Below are 15,392 nucleotides of genomic sequence, written 5' to 3' on the forward strand. Positions count from 1 at the left end.
GCTGTCTTAATATAGGTTTATTGAAATTTTCCTTTAAAGCAACCATATTCAAAGCATCTGGGCTTAAACGTAAATCGCATGCGCTTAAAAAGTCTCTGCCAAGGACAACATTATACCCCATAGACTCAGAAGCCACCACAATTAAATGAAAATAAATTTTAATTGTTCCTTTTAATACATAACATTGTGTTTTTCCAAATGTTTTAATGTGGCTTGTATTCATGCCAAAATATAAATCGTTAACTGAATCCAATATAATTTTTTCGTCGATAAGTGAAATCTTAATTAATGAGACAGGGCTTCCTGAGTCTATTAGGCATTCTGAAATCAATGGCATAACATTATCAGGGTTATTGAAGAAAATTTTAAAATATCTTACATAATTGTTTTTGACGACGCTCTTCCTCTCAGGGCACTGTGCAACAAGGTGACCAAGTTTGCCACAAGCATAGCATGAGCCTCGTTCGCGTTTGGCTTTCTTGCAGACATTGGCGAAGTGGCCTCTGCAGTTGCAGTTGGCACAGCGAACATTGTCTTCGTACTTGTTCTCTGGGCCATCACTCATTTTTGGTCGAACTGGTAGACGCACATTGGCAAAGGCCCGTAGCATGTGCGTTGGGTCGGAAAAGCATTGGATGCGCGCCTGTACACGCAGGCTTTCCAGCGGAATTCCTTCGATCATCTGATCCAGCAGCTCGTCATCATCAACATTTATTTCTCGTGAAAGAGTCATCTTGTCATCAAAATAGGAGGAAAAATTTTCTTCGGCTTTCCATTTGCGAGTCTCGAACTTTCGTCTGATGTCCACCTTTGATATTTTTCCTCCGAATGCCAGAGTCAATTGGGCAAACAAATCGTCGAGAGACTCTGACATCCGAGCCGGGCTTGCATGTAGCCAGACTTGAGCAGCGCCTTTTAACTTAGATATGGCCAACATGCGTAAATAGTTGTCGTTAATATTGTAGGCGCGTGCAATATTTTTTATTTGTGTGATCCAAGCACGCACGCATGACTTGCCGTCGAAGTCCACCACTATCTCTTTTGCGAACGTAAAACTGTGCAACGGAGTAAATTTGTTCTCTTCGCTCTCAATTTGTTTTGGTTTTAAGAGAGCATAAGAGTTTTCGGCAGCAACAGCATTGCCATCATCGTCAAATGATTTTGCTCGCAGCTCTAACTCAAGTAAACGAAACTTTGCCTGTGTTGCTTCTAATTCGGCACGTAACTGTAACAATTCTCTTTTTTCGTCTTCTTGCATTACTTCTGACGATTCGCTTCTGTTGCTGGCATCGTGATCGGCGCCTTCGCTGTTGTTGAGGGCTCGCTGTTGTTCGCTTTGCGTCGGAATGTTGGTCCCGTTATGATTTTCGTGGGAATTGTTGTTGCTCTGCACACAATGTTGCGAACTATTGGCGTCGGGACGCAATTCATCGTTGGCACTTTCACATTGTTTTTCATAAAGTTCGGAATTTCTGGGTGAAAAATTTTCATCCATATTTTGGGCTTGGGGCTCCTTAGGGTATGCGCCACGATTTTCAATATTGTTGAGTCGGGCGACCAGCTCTGCTTTTGAGCCCATTGTTGATTTACCCAAGGCGTTAAGCCAATTTTTTAAGATTTGTGTTGAAAATGTGTTTACATCAATTGTATCGTTCATAGCGCGTTACTATCCCACTTCTGAGATTTTAGTAGTAAAGTCAGGTCAATAATATATATGTTTGTAAGTATTTATTTACACAAAGCACTACACACAACTGTCTTGTACAAAGAACGATCAAAAAGTGATGTTCTCTTTATTAATTATGTCTTGTGTACCTCTGAGAGCGGGAATGCTCTCAGTGTGTACACTAATGCTTATTATACTAAGTACAAAAGTGTATACATCCTTACTTTCTACGGTGATTAGAGTAACGGCCTGCTACAATAGTAACATATATGGAACCTTTTTTATTAATACTATATACAGACATAATTTATATATATTTATTTACCTCGCTGCACATCCACATGCATGCTTTTTTATCAATAAACAAATACTCGTGTATGCACAAATTGCGCATTTCCGCTAGCTTCAATTCATATTGGCCATGAATCACCTCAAATATGAGCAGATATATTCGTGCGAGTATTTTTTATACATGTTTATACTACATACATATTCGTATGCAACCTTACTGCCAATTGGGGACCTTAGGCCCCGCCATTGTCTCTGCTCTCCACATGCTCCGCCAGTTCAATGAACGCCACGACTCCACACTTGCGTTTTGTTGTTGTTGTTGTTGTTGTTGTCACTCATTTTGGCTTTTTATACCAAAAGTTTTACCTAATTAAGTCAGCAAAGTGGGAAAGATTCCAAACGAGGCGCGTGTACAGACCACCTAAAGCCGAATTATGAAAAATCAGTGCGGTGTCGTCGCGTCTAAATAATAATAGCAAGCACAGAAGCCACAACAACAAATTTAATGCAATTATTAGTCCAACCATAACAAAATTAAACATAATTTCATATGCGCTTCATGAAATTACCGAGCAACAATGGCTGTGGCTTAGACAGACCCCTACCCCATATCCCCATATCCAGACCCACGAACAACCCACAACAAATAAAACGTTTGACAGACCGTCGGGAGCTGTCTGCGGACCGTCTGGCATGATGAGTTATTACAATTTCTGATTAACACGAAATGGCGCAACATTTCGGCTTAATAAGAATAAATTTCTCGCTTTTCGACTGCGTTTTCTCTCATTTATTTGCATAAAACGACCCTCCAATTGGGTCGGCACATGTCGCGTGAGACAAAGACTTGACGATTGTCGCGCTGCACAGTCTGGAAGTCTGTGAGGGACAAGGTCTCGTTTAGGATTTCTTGGAGTATATAACTGCAGAGAGGCAGCGAATTAAATTAAAACTAATATGGCTAGGAATTCATTAATGCAGTAGACAAGACAATTTGAACACGATTTGAGATGAATCCGAAATGAAAATTACATCCTAAACCCATAAAGAAACTAAAATTAGGGCTGATCGAATCCAGAGCATCGTTATATTTTATATATAAGACAGACGGATGTATAGCCGGTCAAAGAGATGGGTATGTCTATCAACTCCTCATAATGAAAGGAACGGTAAATACTTTAAAGGACACAGAGACTGATTCGTGTCGGATCATATTCATCTAAGATGGCTTTGCTTTACACTTATCCTTAGCTTAACACGGCCTTTTTTTAATACGAACTCGGTCTAACGCGATTAAATATTTTCTCTTTCAACACGATGAAAACCTCGATCTTAGACGAAAGAAGTTGGAGAATAATAAAAAACACGATTTAACACGATTTCGCTTAACACCAGGGTTTCTTGTTACGCAACTCCATGTTTAGCGAGGGTTAGGTGTATTCGTAATCAGCATGACTTGAGAAATCGATTCAGCCATGTTCGTATTTTCGTCTGTCTGGAGGATCGCCTGAATTTTAAAGACAGCTGAGCCCACATTCAATAAGAAAATGCGAGTTTAGTTTAGTTTTTGAATTGTTCACAGACTTTGTCAATACTGGCCGAAAAACAAAGAACACGTAATTAATACATAAGTCTCTACTTTTGTTTCAAATTTCATCCAAATCGGTCAATTCTAAGAAAAGTCATTAGCTATACCATTTCGCTCCAGTATAACTCAACGGCGGGACTTTGATTGGCAGTAGGGACTTTGATTGGTAGGGTATTTCACTGCCGGGCTTCTCTATTTTTTTTTCGTAAACTAGTAAGCTTTGCACAAGTGGCATCGTTAGTCTGTTTATAAATTTGAACATATTTTTAAATTGCAACGTTAACAAAATTCTCTGTACAAAACTCTTTAAGCCAGTTGAAGGCTATGCCAAGTCAAGATGTTGGACACCATAAGTTTAGTAATTACTCTGTGCCTATCCCTAATCTCTTGGCTAGTGCTTCAATACTGTGGGCTGTTTGCAACATCTGGTAAGTGTACACTCAAAAAACTACACAGATTATGATTACAAATGATTATTTGTACATTCAATTCAAAATGTATGTCGCATTTGAATTGAGTATATAGTAAATAGCGTAAATTTAATTAAAAACATTTATTTACTGATTTTATATTTAAATAATATTCAAAACAAAGTGTAAATCTTTGACATCAAAGTGTCTGATACTTAATATTATGTTTTTATATATTTATTTATTAGGGTTACTTTTAGAGTTACTTATGTATGTGTAACATTCTATCAACTCAATCGGTAAAGTTTTACAAATATTAGTTAAGATTTGATCGATAATATATTAAAAAAAGAACAAAGAAATTAAAAAAAAAAAACAGTTCTTACCATGTCGTGGGGCTTTATTTTGTTGAGCTTCCCCTATGATCAGTTTATTTTTATGTGAGCTTAAAATTGTATAACACAATCTATAGAGGTCCATAAGAGCCTGATAACTGTCGCAGACATAAATTTTAGGGCTCATTCCGTTGGGTGTAATTTTGAAGGAACACAGTTAGCCTGGCATTAGATAGAGAAAAATCCGTCTGTACCCCCTAAGTAAATATAAATTCTAAAACTATTTACGCCGACACACGCACACATATAAGTATATCAACACAATTTCGAGGAAACTCAACAGCTAAACCAAGCCCCCTAAAACCAATTTGAAATTTGCTATCATGTGGTCCAACGAAACCTTAGATATGGAGAACAACTTGAGCGATTCTCTGGACGAGAGCTGCCGCAGCAGCTTTTTGGATGTGTACCAGAATTTTTTCTGGATTTTCGCTTGTATCTACGTGCTCTCCAAAATAACAGATCTGTCCGAGCGCTATCTGTGTGCGCATATTAAGTCGCGGGAGCGCATCTGTGATATGCGAGCCATTAACGATGAGTGGGAGCGCACGCTTAAGATGTACGAGTCGGACAAGGAGAAGCTGGCTGCTCAAATTTCGAATCTGCGCGAGAGAAACTGCACATTGGAGGCGATGCTAACAGATTTGCGTGAATGCAACATTCAGCTGATCAGTGAGAACTACATGCGGACGGTGGTGCAGGAACACCAAATTCAGGGACTCACTCAAATGGTGCAGGAACACGTGGATTGCCCGTCGAACATTTATATTACCAACCGTCATATACATCTGACGCGTCAGGTGTTTGTCAACGAGGAGCTTACTGAGCCCAAAATGCGCGAATCTGGCGGAGAGGAGCTTCAGGAAAGCATTGGACCTCTAAATGTGTGGGTGCAATATCTGAAAATGCGCAAATGCTATATGGGACCTATTGCCGATCCCAACTTGTTACTAAACGGCAATCAAGACTCCAAGATACCAATTGTTATGACCACCGAGCAGCTGGCGAAATTGCAGGGTGAGTATTGAATGGTCATTTATTGAAATAAACTTGATTGACTCTCTGCATTATCTCGTCCCACAGGATTGATGTGATATTCGCACTTTGTATTACGTTTAAAAATATTCCTTAAGCAGCATTCATTCACGAAAAAAGGTTAAAGAAAAAGTTTAAAAAAATTTTAAGTAAAAGCAATGAAATATGTATGTATACATATTATTTTACAATTCAATAAATATCTAAATAGCACATATTTGTTAACAGTAGTTTTCAATACCCTCAAATATTCATTGTAACAGGTTGGTAATTTTCACTATGTCTGATCAAAGTCAGTCCAAATCTATACAAAACATGTGGAAAAGCAAAGGCGGATGTGCCGACTTTGAAATACTCTGTACATATGTGTAGAATAATTATAGAAATTGAAAACTTAACAATATCAAACAATAAGTACAAATATGTTTGATCGAGTTTACCGCCCTTGTTATTCAAACTCCGTTCACATTAACATGGAAATTGTGTCTATGTGACTCTATGCGTGTCTGAACATGTATGCAGTACAGAGTTGCGCCAAAACAGCGCCAATAACAGCAGCTGCGGGCAGAGCTTAGGCAGAGATTGCATATATGGCTAGAACTCCTTTAAAATCAGCGTACAGGATTATAATTATTAACTGGAGATATTGGCCAAGTTCAGTGAAAATTGTCAAAAATTAAGAGAGTTATGGAAAATCACTAATTAGGGGGGAGGGGGAAGGGAGGAATATTGCGTATTCATATAAGGTTTGTATCTTGGAATAAAAATGTTGTCCCTGGGTCTTATATAGAGATAATGGTGATTACACGAACGGCGTTAAGGAAACCCTTATTAGCAGGAAAGTGGGGGGTGTTAAAAAAAAACAAAACAAATTCGTATAGCGTACAAACATGAAGCATTATTGATGTCTCTATCTCTTATAGTCTCTTAGATCTATGTACACTTCGTGGGGTCTTCCAAGCCTCTTCTGCCTTCTGTTACATTTACCACTTCCCGGAAACCTAATATACTCTTGTACATTTGATGTTAGAGTATAAATATAACTTATAGTAAATAGCAGTACCAAGTCAGGTAATTCAAGCCCTGAAACTTCCTAAGCTTCCTTGAGTATCTACACTGCTATATCCACTCGATTCAACATACTGATCAAAAATCCTTGGGTCTGTTTTGTCGCACTTGCCCCTCGTTTTGTCCGTTTTTCGGTACAGTGTACAAAAATAGTATCATTGTTATCATATTTATTACGAGTAGATATCGTGCATATAGAATACTCTATGCTGCAGTTTGTGATTAAGATTAAATTTACAATCAGTAGCGAATCAAATCAAATCAAACGAATCAGCGAATGCAAAGTTTAAGTTTTAGGTTCTCTCCCGCATTCTCGACAGTATTGACAATTTCTGTACTGGGGGAAGAAAAAAATTTGTAAATACCTTTGAACTGCGGACACATAAAATTGTGGTGTATTCAGTTCTTAAAGTCTATATATGTTCAAGAGACTGCTAATGCTAATGCTGAACAAGAATATACATATGTATGTACATATACTTTATCGGAAGTGTTTTATTCTGTCTGTTACATTTTTTATTTTGCGCAAACCTAACATAGCCTTTGTACCTTTTAGGTAGAGGGTATACACCTACATAATTCTGTTTTTACACGGTATTTTTTACACGGCTTTGACTTAACACGGTTTGAAAATTCAAAAAGTTATATGTATATCGTTGCTCATTATTCCATTTAGCACGATTTAAAATAACATGTGATCAATGTCTCTTTTTGCACGAGTTTTTCTGGAACCAATCTACCGTGTAAAAACAGAATTAGGTGTAATAATGTTTTTTCAAAAATGCTGTCATCATTCGTTGATCAGGAAACATGTGACTCCAAGTTGTGGGCCTATCAAGCTTCTCCCATGCCATTTTGTTGTCGCGGTTGTTGTTGTTGTTGTTGTAGCTTCAGCCGCCGCAGCGGCACAGAAAAGGTCAGTGGCAGTTATCGTTGCAATTTTGTAATCAGTCGGCGGCTCAAGGTTAAATGCGCGTCTATATAGGCAATATGCCAGACGACGGTCCTCTGCTTTCCTCCTCCCTGCTTTCTCCCATCGCGCGCTTATTTACATACACACATACATACATACAGTACAAGTACATACATATATACTCGTATTGACAGACGCCATGTTTGGTTTGTGCTTTGGAATTGGCGACAGTGTTTGTATTTGTCTGTGTGTGTGTGTGTGTGTTTTGATTGCATTGTTATGATGGTGGGGAGTTGGAAGACGCTGGCTGCGCTTTTTACGGTTTCTCTTATTTTTGGGTCATTTGCCCGGCCGCACAAGTACTTGTACGTGTGGCAATTGGGTTTTGTGCATTTTATTGTCAATTTGTTAACTTAGATTTATGGTTTTTGCAATACAAACAATTCCACAATATGTCCACAAGCAGATATTTAGGTAAGACCCGAAGAACTGTATAGAATACTCATGTCTACTCCTAATAAAATAATATTGGATGATATAAATGATTTTAATTAAGAGCACAAGACCCTTTCGCAGACATTTTTGAAATACCTAATGTTTGTTGGCAATTATTTATGTAAATTCTAGATCTAAGGCTTTATTTTATCAGAAAACAACATGTAGAAAAGCTAAAGGCGGATGCCTAGACTTTGAAATACCCTGTCCCTACATATGTATAGGCATTTCATGAAACCCAGAAAATACTTACATACATAGAAGCGATAGAAAGCATCAGTTTATGATGTCAGCACCCTATATGTACTAATATTGCAGCTAATTTTATGATTTTTTTGTCTGCACAAATCGAGAGGTATTAAAACGCCACTTCAGAGTTTTTATATTTATTGATTCAAACAAATTTTTCATCATTTTTGATGGGCTTTATTATTAGTCCCCGTTTGAATCCCACTCCAATGGTTTATATATCGTCATCATCATTGCTTAAGTTATAAACAATTATGTGAATTTAGATGCTGCAGTTCGTAAATATTAGTTAGAAATTAATGGAAAATTCCGCCCTGTTGCTGGGTCAAGATGAATAAAGAAGGAAGGATGATTTGATGTCGGCAAGATCTAATGGATGGTTACTAGCAATGCAAAGTTCTTTTAAAGCTTCTATGTTTGATCATATTATACCGCTGTTAATGTGAAATACTAGAAAAATAATTATTTAAGCAATAAGAACATTCTCCTTAGACTCTGTGATCTAAGCTCTTGTTAGTGTGAATTTCTTCTTAAAGCATGCTGATCCTCTACTGCTTCAAATAAATTATATTAATGTTATTTACTGGACAGATTTTGAATATAAGCAATACATTCTTGCCTTTTGTTCTCTATGCTGTTTCTAATAAGCTCTACTAATACTATTTAGTGGGCAGATTTTGAATATAAACAATGCATTTTGTGGAGCACACGTTCAACCTGCCTTTTTCCGAACTTATCTCCATGCGTAAATTTTTATAAACTGCCTATTTGTGTTTGGGTCAAGGCTGCAGGTGCCACCCACACTTCACCGATAGTCGAGAGCCCGCATCTTCCACTTCATTCGCTCTACTTAGCATTTCAATTTATTTGAGCGTGTCTCCCCGTAACCAAACGCCCATTCGCACATTCGCCCGCACCGTCATAACTGCTTACACAACAGTGGCCAGGTTCTTGCTGACGCAGTGCACTGTGCAACTGTATGCAAAACTGTATTATTTATAAACTTGCCTAGGCACAGTGAGCCACCACCCACGAGCCCGTCCGCAACTTACAGTTTCATCACGAATATTACTCTTTGCTGGCGCATGACATTTGCATAGATAATTTGTTTACCACTCGACGGATGGCATTTAAAAATCGTTTTGAATATTTCGCACAATTGTTATGTCATTAACCTACATAGAACAAAATAATCTAATCGTTAATTGGCACACTAACCCCAAACAAATATGCAGCAGCTGCGGTTCGGTCCGACCGCATTTCCCGCTGCCCCATGTCGGGCGAGCGCTATAATTTGACTGATAAAAATAGTTTATCAAGGTTGTTTTGGCAAAAATGAAAGCAAAAGTCGCTTCTCGCAAAAAGTAAAAAATGAAAGTATATACGTACATACATACATACATATGTATGTATTCATGTGGGAGCGCGAGAAAGCAGGCGTGATAAGCACATTTGTGTGTATTCGTATGAGGCGCAAACCTCATAGTACGAGTACAACTGGCATAAATATTTGTACGTGTACGGCATCGTCACAAAGGCGACCTTGAGATAATGTACTCACTAATACACACACACACACACAGACATATATATACACAAACACTTAATTCTAAATAATCGACTGCGTTGATACAAATGTATTTAGATACAATGGAAACAGTTTTCTTCTTGTCTTATGTTTCTTGATAACAACAATCTAAATGGAATATCAGAGTATTGAAATATTCTTGCATGACAAAGATGGACTTATACAGAATAATGATAGAAGGTTTAGTTGTTCGATATGCTTGCTTCTTATACAATAAAAAATGATAAACTTTCCAGCATTATATAGTAATTTGGAAAATCTTCATTTATAAAGTGTAAGACTATAATGATTTTGGTGTGTAAGATGGGAACCCGCGGAAGAAGGAATGGCGCGACGAGTCTAAATCGTGGTGTCAGTCTGTTTGTCTGTCGTGATAAAGCTTCTTTTTGCGGACACAGATAAGTATTATGCCGAGGCTAACTATATCCTAGCACCACTTCTAGACCAAGAGCAATTCATGACTTGTCTTTCTAAATCACCGAGCCTATATACTTTTGATATCTGTACTTATATTATAAAGAGAAAAGATTTCATTGTTTGTTAGTCTGTTTGCTTATTTGAATTGAATAGGCTCCGAAACTACTGTGCCGATTTAAAGGATTCTTTCAATTTTGGGAAGCTACACTACCCGGCTAAAATCGGTCGAAGTTAAAAATCAGAATTCCAATCATGCTTTTAGAAATTAAAGCCTTCCGAGCATGTGAAATAGGACGAGGAAATGCAGGACAAACCTTCTCATGGCCAACTGAGAAGGTCTGACTCAATAAGAAATACAAAAAAATCGGAAGTACAAAAAAATCATTAAAAGATTAATAATATCCAAACTACGTTTAAAATTTGACTTTTTTTTAGTAACTCATAGCAAATAGAAGGGTGTATGCGTGCGAATTAGTGTGTTTTAAAATTTATAATTTCTAAACTTTTTGTAAAATACCCGTGGGAAGCAGAGGCGGGACGCTAGTATTTCATATTGATGAATCACATAAAAAGCACCCTCAAGGATATTAAAGTTCAAATTTGGTTGTCTTCAAGCGTATTAATTTCGAAAGAAAACGAAGAGGAGAGCATGCATATTATTTTATCAATTAAGCAGTGTAAATCAAAAACCATGCACAACAAAGCGCGAAATTTGTATTTTTGGAAGTGTTCGTTAGCAAATCCATAAACTCCCAATTAGGGTATTCAGCAGCCAGACCTTCAAGTACGATTCAATCGTCGTAATTTGGCATGCAGTTCGTAGCCTTGTGCAAATGAAATGAAAAATATAAATCAGCATTGACAGTCGGCATCTCATAAAAGCTGAAGAAGCTGATAAATTTCTACGTATGTTTGTACATGTGTATTCCAAATACAGTTGCAGTTCCATCTCCAAAGACAACAAATGCGAGACAAGTTCAATAACTTCCAAAACCGCACAGGCCGAATTCCATAAAATATCTAAACAGTTGGAAACGGCGAGGGAGCGGCAGTGGGCGCATTAAATGCGTCACATGGCAATACTGTTTTATCCGCAAGGTTCAACAAATTAAAAAATAAAAGTAAAAATTCAAGCACTCATACAAACATTCCACACATACACAACTGAATGTACATATACACGTACATATGATGAAATTATGCCATTGTGAATTAGAGCTAAGAACCCAAAAAGAACGCGAAACAATTTTTTATTTGTATTTTTTGAAAAATATCACAAAAAATTGTATTTGTGGGTCAATGTGCTAGTTTGGGACTGCAAAATATTTCGCAAGAAAAACAGCGCAACAACAATTTCTGGGTGACTGTCGAGCGTTGACACCTTTGTGGTTTTGCGGGCGATCGGTCGGTCGGTCGGTCAGTCTGTCGGTTGGTCGCCGCTGGCTTCTAAACAACCCGCCATATAGCAGTCGTGGAGAGTTCATTCACAGCCTGCTGAGAATTCAAAACACTGGTCGATTAGAGTCGATTCGAGAATGACAGCGGAAAGATAAGGGCCCCAAGATATGCCGCCCAAATATAGATTGGGTTTGTGCGCATGTGTGTGTTAGTGTGTGTGTGTGTGTGTGTGGCGCAATGACAGACCAAAAAGTAAAGAGCCCTAAAGTACAATTTTGTTTACCAACAAATTAGGGTCAGGGCTAGGCAGAGGCAACGACAGCTACAGCCACAGCCACAGCGACAGCGACGACATTGACGGCATCGCTTTCTTGCCCACTATCAAGTGCCGCTCTCGCCTCATTCGTCTCGTTCTCTGAGTGTGAATTTTTGGAGCTCGTGTGTGTGTATCTGTCTGTATCTGTGCCATGCGAAAGCGAAATGCGTTATACATACATACATACATACATACATATATAGTATGTACATATAGCACAAGCACACAAACTGCCTGACTGCCATGACTCTCATTCTAATTTCATTTAAATGCCGGCAGAATGTTGTACCTTGCTCCCAACATTCTCCTGCATCTCTCTGTCTGGCCCACAAAAACCAGACAGCATTTCAATATACACATCTACGTGTATGTATGTGTGTGTGTGTATGTATGTACATTGCAGCCGCCAGCCATTTTGTTTTCTTTTTGGTTTTTGTTTTTTTTTTGGAAATTTTTAATGCCATTCTGTTCTCATTGTTGTTATTATTGGCGTACTGTCTGTGTGCTCTCTGCTGCAGCTTCGCGCCCTCGCTTTGACGCCCCCTACTCGGACCGGCCCCAACCACAAACGCTAACACCAACACCAACACAACACCAATAACAACAACACTAACACCACCACCACCAACCACCACCACTACCACTACCAACCATCATCAAAGTCGCCTTCTCGTCGTCGAGTCGTGTTATGTGAAGCGCAAAAACGTGTCGCCATCGCCATCGGTGTTGTTTTTGTTGCTGTTGCTGTTGTTGTTTTTGTTTTTGTTGTTGGCATTGCCGTTGCGCAAATATTTGCAATTCTCTCGCTTTTGTCTACAGCAATTTTTGTATTCAAAATGTTGTTGCTGCTTTAAATATTATATTTTTTGCGCGCTTTGTTGTGCAAAAACCTTACTGTATACATGTACATACATACATAGAAGTATATACCTAAATATACATAAACATTTTCAAATACTACACTACATACTCGTATATATCAACATGGAAACGAAAGTTGCACTTAGTTCTCTAGCAAACAAATCGGAATTCTGTTTTGTCTGAGTGTTTTATACGTAAGAGTATTAGGAAAGATGAAACCGTGGATATCAATGGTTCTATTGTTGTAAATATTAATTGAATGTACACACACTTAGCTATGCAAATTATTCAATAGGTCCTACGTAGGACTGTTCGTTCGAACAATAGCAATAGCTTTCATCTTATGTGAATATAATTCTTTAATTCCCGTAGTACTCGCCAAATCATCAAACTTGTGTTGCCTAGATATTAGGAGAGCCTGCATACCAAAATTGGCCATTTCAGAAATCCAGGTGGTCATACAGACAGATGGATGGACATGACTAGATCTATTTCTTACGTCATGCTGATTAAGAATATAGGTCTGTATGGCTGTTACATACTTTACCCAAACCCGAAACCTACCTTTTTAACCCTTCGTTTGCAGGACATAAAAACATAAGAAGAAGATACCTGTGATAAAATGGTAATAAGATATTTTAATAAGGTTTACCTAAGGTATAATCGACTTTTAAAGTGCTGACTTTATATGATAATTGTAATTGAATAATCGGAGCTACAAAGGACTTTCAGAACTCTTAAATATATTTTAGTTAATGCGGAAGAATCTTTGAGTACCCTTGAAAGCGCTGAAAAGAGCTTTAGTGAATCAGTCAATATGACCACACCAAATATCAATATTGTTTCAGCAAACTTGTCTTTCCACTGTCCTTTTACGAATGTCCGTATAACGTATAACTTATAAAGGTGGCCCTACTCAAGTATTTAAGCTTTAAATTGCTTTCAAAGGCCACTATTGAATGAATTGTGTAAAAATACATACTACGTGTGTATTATTAAAGTGAATAGGTCATAACTAATGGTTTTTGAGATCAGCATTTTCGAATTTAAAATAACTCTTTATATAATGAAAAGTGAACCCGTCATCGCTGTTAGTGTGTAAAATATGAATTTGAATATTCTCCATAAAAATTTGAGAGGGGCTGAGCGACTGTCGTCAAACAAAAGCGGCGTCAAGTTAACGTACTTATGGTGTACGTCTGCAATCAGACGTCTGCCGAATCGAGTCTGTCAAATGTCTGCAGCAGTCAATTTGAAAGACTGAGCCCCATCTGCAAAGATTTATCGAGTCTATAAGCAAGAATCAATAACATAAGTTACGAGCTAAAAAATTGATAAATACAGATCAAATTTCCTCGTGCAAGTGTCGAAATCGTGTACGTCTTTTAGCACAGCTAAATATTTTTCAATTTTAATTTTATTGATAAGCTGTGCTTTGAGCTGTGCTTTATCGACCAGCCTCATACACGAAGATTGCAGCTACGACGCACTGATGGAATTTGCGCGATTTTTAGCAGAAAAATTGTCTGCTGTAATATGATTTTTCGTTCAGGAATCGCATTTTGAAAAGAAGCTGAGCTCGACTAAGATCACGATAAATTGTTATATAATATACACCCGAAAATATGTTTTTAAAACCAAAAAAAAAAGTGTTCTCGCCCAACGTGGGGCTCGAACCCACGACCCTGAGATTAAGAGTCTCATGCTCTACCGACTGAGCTAGCCGGGCACTTGAGGAGGACGCTCCAAAAAACCATCTTCGGTGCGTGTGTTCCTGCGCATAATATTCGAGATACATATGTATGTATGTATATATTGTGGAATGTAATCTGAATTCTAGAGATACACAAATATTTGGGCGATAATGAAATATAAACATATGTATATACACGTACACCCACACTTGGCCAACGAGAAATGCCTTTGGCCCACATGCTTGCGGAAATTGAGGTCACGTTGCGTATGCGTAATCTAGTTTTCGATTTTTGGGTTATAGCATTGTTAATGGAGGCCCATTTGGGTCAAACTCATTAGGAGACCTCCCAGTGCGCTGAGAATTGATTGATCCATTGATTGATTGATTAATGCATTTGTGTGGCGTGATAAAATGCCAAATTGATTTAATTGGGTTCACTTCGAACTATACTAAAAGTTGTGATAAGCGTAGGTTTTTATCTGTTGGCTACCACCTTGCACTCAGCACCTTGTTCTCTGTCATGCTTGCAGCCATTACATGGCAATTACCTTACCTTAATTACACTTGCTTCGTCGCGTTGAATCCGTCTACTATGTACTATACTATTTGCCTAATCAGTCGTCCCATGTTTTTCCACATCCAAGTTAGTTTCATTTCATACTATTGTATATTTCATTCAACGCGCGTTCTTTGCTCGTCTCCCACTCACTCACTCAGTCTCTCTCTATCACACACTCACATACATACATACAAACGTACATTGTACATTGTACATAAACGCTGCCGTCGCTCACACAACTATTCATAGATTTCTATTTCATTTCACCCTGACCCACCGCAATAGTTTTTGTATTGCTTGCTTGGTTTTCGTACCCCTTTCTCAACAACAACACCAAGAATAACAACTGCAACAAACACAGCTACAGCTACAGCAATAACTATAGCAACAACAACTACAACAGCGTAGATTGGATGAAAGCGACTGCAGCTACTACAACACACAAAT

The 15,392-nt window shown here is 38.1% G+C and overlaps 2 protein-coding genes and 1 non-coding gene across 3 annotated transcripts; 1 reads left to right on the forward strand and 2 right to left on the reverse strand.

Annotated features, from left to right (window-relative positions):
• Positions 1-237: 237 nt before the first annotated feature.
• Positions 238-744, reverse strand: LOC115624912 (zinc finger CCHC domain-containing protein 7-like). The gene is made up of 2 exons (XM_030519761.1): positions 380-744; positions 238-321 (listed from the first exon to the last, which is right to left on the reverse strand). The coding sequence occupies exons 1-2, from the start codon at positions 731-733 to the stop codon at positions 313-315; spliced, it is 363 nt and encodes a 120-aa protein (XP_030375621.1). The 5' UTR covers positions 734-744; the 3' UTR covers positions 238-312.
• Positions 745-3,814: 3,070 nt separating this feature from the next.
• LOC115624911 lies at positions 3,815-5,602 on the forward strand. Its single transcript, XM_030519760.1, has 3 exons — positions 3,815-3,973; positions 4,696-5,367; positions 5,434-5,602. The coding sequence occupies exons 1-3, from the start codon at positions 3,883-3,885 to the stop codon at positions 5,442-5,444; spliced, it is 774 nt and encodes a 257-aa protein (XP_030375620.1). The 5' UTR covers positions 3,815-3,882; the 3' UTR covers positions 5,445-5,602.
• Positions 5,603-14,346: 8,744 nt separating this feature from the next.
• On the reverse strand, positions 14,347-14,419 carry Trnak-cuu. The gene has a single exon. It is a non-coding gene; the product is annotated as a tRNA-Lys (tRNA).
• Positions 14,420-15,392: the final 973 nt, after the last annotated feature.

This window comes from Scaptodrosophila lebanonensis, unplaced genomic scaffold (assembly GCF_003285725.1).
Source record: "Scaptodrosophila lebanonensis strain 11010-0011.00,11010-0021.00 unplaced genomic scaffold, SlebRS2 tig00000061-arrow-pilon, whole genome shotgun sequence".
Lineage (NCBI taxonomy): Eukaryota > Metazoa > Arthropoda > Insecta > Diptera > Drosophilidae > Scaptodrosophila > Scaptodrosophila lebanonensis.

Excerpts from the sequence above, each read along its gene's own strand:
- LOC115624911 (XM_030519760.1), top strand. The coding sequence starts at position 3,883 with ATGTTGGACACCATAAGTTTAGTAATTACTCTGTGCCTATCCCTAATC. Across the intron at positions 3,974-4,695 it reads TGGGCTGTTTGCAACATCTG|ATATGGAGAACAACTTGAGC; the intron begins GTAAGTGTACAC and ends ACGAAACCTTAG.
- LOC115624912 (XM_030519761.1), bottom strand. The coding sequence starts at position 733 with ATGACTCTTTCACGAGAAATAAATGTTGATGATGACGAGCTGCTGGAT.